The sequence below is a fragment of the Rhea americana genome, unplaced genomic scaffold (assembly GCF_003343005.1).
Source record: "Rhea americana isolate MKP2758 unplaced genomic scaffold, rheAme1 scaffold_382, whole genome shotgun sequence".
In the NCBI taxonomy this organism is placed as follows: domain Eukaryota; kingdom Metazoa; phylum Chordata; class Aves; order Rheiformes; family Rheidae; genus Rhea; species Rhea americana.
Genome location: NW_028186515.1, coordinates 440,875 through 444,423, shown reverse-complemented (window position 1 = coordinate 444,423; position 3,549 = coordinate 440,875). Strand labels below are relative to the sequence as shown.

The 3,549-nt window shown below is 76.9% G+C and overlaps 1 protein-coding gene across 1 annotated transcript in view; it reads left to right on the top strand.

Annotated features, from left to right (window-relative positions):
• Positions 1–3,253, top strand: part of IL6R (interleukin 6 receptor) — a 5,134-nt gene extending 1,881 nt beyond the window's left edge. The window contains exons 2-10 of the mRNA XM_085313277.1: positions 459–1,155; positions 1,254–1,377; positions 1,475–1,659; positions 1,739–1,899; positions 1,993–2,137; positions 2,228–2,271; positions 2,350–2,440; positions 2,517–2,625; positions 2,720–3,253. Of these exons, the coding sequence (XP_085169403.1) occupies positions 459–1,155; positions 1,254–1,377; positions 1,475–1,659; positions 1,739–1,899; positions 1,993–2,137; positions 2,228–2,271; positions 2,350–2,440; positions 2,517–2,625; positions 2,720–2,915 (1,752 nt within the window). The 3' untranslated portion in view covers positions 2,916–3,253. The remainder of the gene's footprint in view (positions 1–458; positions 1,156–1,253; positions 1,378–1,474; positions 1,660–1,738; positions 1,900–1,992; positions 2,138–2,227; positions 2,272–2,349; positions 2,441–2,516; positions 2,626–2,719) is intronic.
• The last annotated feature ends 296 nt before the right edge of the window (positions 3,254–3,549 follow it).

Sequence of the window (3,549 nt, the reverse complement as noted above, 5' to 3'; positions counted from 1 at the left end):
CGGGGGGTCCCCGGGGTCCGCTCGGAGCAGGTGGGGGCCGAGGGGCGCCGTGTCCAGCCGCGTCGGTGCCGAGCCCCGTTCCCCCTCGGAAGTCCTGGTTCCTCTGTGGGGCCGCGAGTGCCGTCGGACCCCCCCGGTCCCGGTCTCCGTGTGGAGGGCAGGTGGGGGGTGGAAGGTGGGGGGCAGGCCCGGACGCCTGGGCTCTCTCTCCCCTTGCCGAGGGGCGGGAACGAGGGGGGGGTGGTCTCGGCCGGGGTGACCGCGGGTCCGAGCCTGGTCCGGACCTGCCCCGGGTGCCCGGCCCCCTCCGGGCCTCCCCGTCGGCTCCGCAGCCCGGGCACCCCAGGGCCGCTCCGGCAGGGAGACGCCACCGGCCCGAGGGGGCTGCCGGGGGCCGGGGCGCAGCACGGGCACCGCCAGCCTCCCCGCCGCGGTGCTGACGCGACCGGGATTAGCAGGTCCCCGAGAGCCATCGCGGGCGCCCGGGCTGTTCCTGGCAGCCAGAGCAGAGCTGCAGGTCCCGCCTGGCTGTTGACCTTTGCAGCGATCCCAGGAAGGGGCAAGCTGCCGGAGCGTCCTGTCCTGTCCCGTCCTGTCCTGTCCTGTCCTGTCCTGCCAGCCCCCCCCCGGCCTGGCCCCCAGCGCCGGCCTTGGCGCTTAACCCTTTGCGAGGCCCTGGGGCGCGAGCCCGGCTCCCGCGCGCCGCCCAGCAGCAGCTTCTCCGTGCTGGGAGCTCGGCTGCAGCCGACGCTCGCTCAGGCTTGGCGCCTCCTGCAAATATTGACTCGGAGCAGCCCCTCAGCGGCAGGTCTCCCGGCGACCGCGCGGGAGCGGATGGGCCGGAGCGTCTCCCGGGGGCCGGATCTGGGGGGGACGTGTGCAGCCTGCCCCTGACGCCCCCGTCCCGCCACGGCGCAGGCCTCCCGCCGGACACGGTGCTGGGGCGCCCGGGAGCCAACGTCACRCTGAGCTGCCGGGCTGCGGGGCTGGCGAATGACACCGACCCCGTGTCCTGGGAGCTGGAGACGCGCCGGGGCCGGCGGCAGGCGCTGGGGGACGCGCTGCCGCTGCGCGGGCTGCAGCGGGACGACGCGGGCCGCTACAGCTGCCGCGTGGGCGGCCGCCCGCTGCGCACCCTGCGCCTGCTCGTCCAAGGTGGGTCCGGGCCGGGCGGGGGGCTTCTGCGGAGCGCCGCCTCGGCCGGCAGCCCCCCGCCCCCCCCCGCGCCCTCCCAGCACCTCCCTGCCTTGCAGAGCCCCCCGAAGCGCCCCACGTCTCCTGCTACCGGCGCAGCCACGACCGGGACGTGCTGTGCGAGTGGCCGCTGCGGGCGAAGCCGGCCCCCGGCACGCGGGCGACGCTGTGGGCGAAGCGGCGGTGAGCGCGGGCCGGGGGCTCCGGCGGGCGCACGGCGGGGCGGCCGCTCGGGCGCGCGCGCCCCGGCCCCAGCCCCGGCTGAGCCGTGACCCCGCAGGTTCGCGGCGGAGAACGCCACGGAGCAGCAGTGCCGCTATTTCTCCAAGGCGCAGAAGTTCGTTTGCCGGCTGAAGGTGCCGCCCGGCACGGACGACAACCAGCCCCTCGTGGTGTCCACCTGCGTCCGCAACGGCGCCGGCAGCGCGGCCGGCGAGGACAAGATCATCACGCTCAGCGGCGTCCGTAAGTGCCGCCCGCGCCGGGGCCGCCCCGGGCGCCGCGGGGCCCCCGGCGCCACCGCTGCCTCTCCGCTCGCCCGCAGTGAAGCCGGACCCGCCGCTCAACGTGACGGTGCAGGCGCTGGAGCGCTGGCCCCAGCGCCTGCGCGTCTCCTGGGCTTACCCGTCCTCCTGGGACCCCCGCTTCTACTGGCTCCGCTTCCAGGTGCGCTACCGCCCCGAGCCCGCCCGGACCTTCACGGAGGTGAGCGCGGCGCCGGCGCGGCGCGGGGGTGCCGGCCGCCCCGCGGGGGGACCCTGCCCACCGGCGGCTCCCGCTGCCCCCCGTGCCCCGCAGGTGGACCAGGTGACGCAGACGTGGCTGGACATCGCGGACGCCTGGCGGGGCACCCGGCACGTGGTGCAGGTGCGGGCGCAGGAGGAGTTCGGCCACGGCGCCTGGAGCGAGTGGAGCCAGGAGGCGGTGGGCACCCCTTGGACAGGTACCGGGGGGGGGGGTCCGGAGAGGGGCTGGGCTCGGCCCCCCGGGGCCGCGGCCGTGCCGGGGCCTCACAGACGCTCCCGCAACGCAGATCCCCGAGACCTCACCTCGGAGCTGGCGCCCTTCAGCTCGCAGGTAGGACGGGGCCGTGGGAGGCAGCGCCTGCGTGGGGGCCGCGGGGCCGCCCCCTCCCACCACCGCTCTCTCCCGCAGTTCCCAGAGGGGGATGACGGTGCCTATGGTTATGGGGCCACACTGCCCCCCGAGCTCTTTGGGGCAGAACCGGCCGAGGAGGCCGCCAGCGGTGAGCTGTGGGTCTGGGGGGGGGTCGCCCGCGGGGGGCCGGGCCCCGCTGATGGCCCGGGGTCCCTGTGCCGCAGGGGAGCTCCCGGGGGCCGGCGGCCGCGCCGGGGCGGCCCCCTTCACCTTCCTGGTGGCCGGCGGGAGCCTGCTCTTGGGGATCGCCCTCTTCGTCGGCATCGTGGCGAGGTGAGTGGCCAGGGCGGGGGGCTTGGGGCACCGGGGGGGCTCGGCTGTCCCTGCCCCTCTCTGACGCAGGGCTGCCGTCCCCTCCATCCTGCAGGTACCGGCGGCGGTGGGGGGCAGGTGGGCGGCGGGGGGCCAAGCCGGCTGGCGCAGGGCAGCACGCGCTGCTGCCCCTGGCCCCCCCCAGCCCCAGCTCCCCGCTGAGCGAGACCCCGCTGCTGCCGCCCGCCAGCCCCCCGGCCCCAGCGCCCTTCCACGTCACCAACCTGGACTATTTCTTCTCCGGCAAGTAGCCGGGCTGGATGCTCGCTGGGAGCAGCCCCGGGGTCCCTGCGGAGAGGGGCCGCAGGGAGCCCCAGCGGGGAGGAGGCAGCTCGGGGCCGGGGCTCCGCGCGCCAGCGCGGGCTGCAGCCGCCCCTGCCGGGAGCGTGGGAACGGGGCCGGGCTGGCGGCCCCCGCGGGAAGGGCTGAGCCCCGGCCCCGGTCCCGCGCGGGGCCGCCGGCGGGCAGCGACGGGAGGGCCTGGCTGGATCGGCCGCATCCCGCCGTGGCGCAGAGAGTTTATTTTTACAGCACGTGTTGGGGAAACGTGACAAACCGCGTCTCCTAAATAAAAGCCTTTTATTTTTAAGGGAGCGTCGAGGCGCCCGTCGTTTGGGGCAGGAGGGCCGGGTGGGCGCCGCGGGAGCGGGGCTGGGGGCTYGGTTCCCGGCGGCCCCGGCCGTGCCGCGTTGTGCAACGCCCCAGGGAGCTGCAGCTGCAGGAAACCGCAGGGCCAGGGGAGCGGGCGCCCGGGCTCCCTGGGGACGCCGCGCTTCCCCCGGGGCCGGCCCCGCGCTATAAAAAGCGCAGCAGGATGCAGATGTGTGCGGGGGGCCAGCACGAGGCCGGGGCCGAGTCGCCCGCTTCCGTCCTCCCGAACGGCAC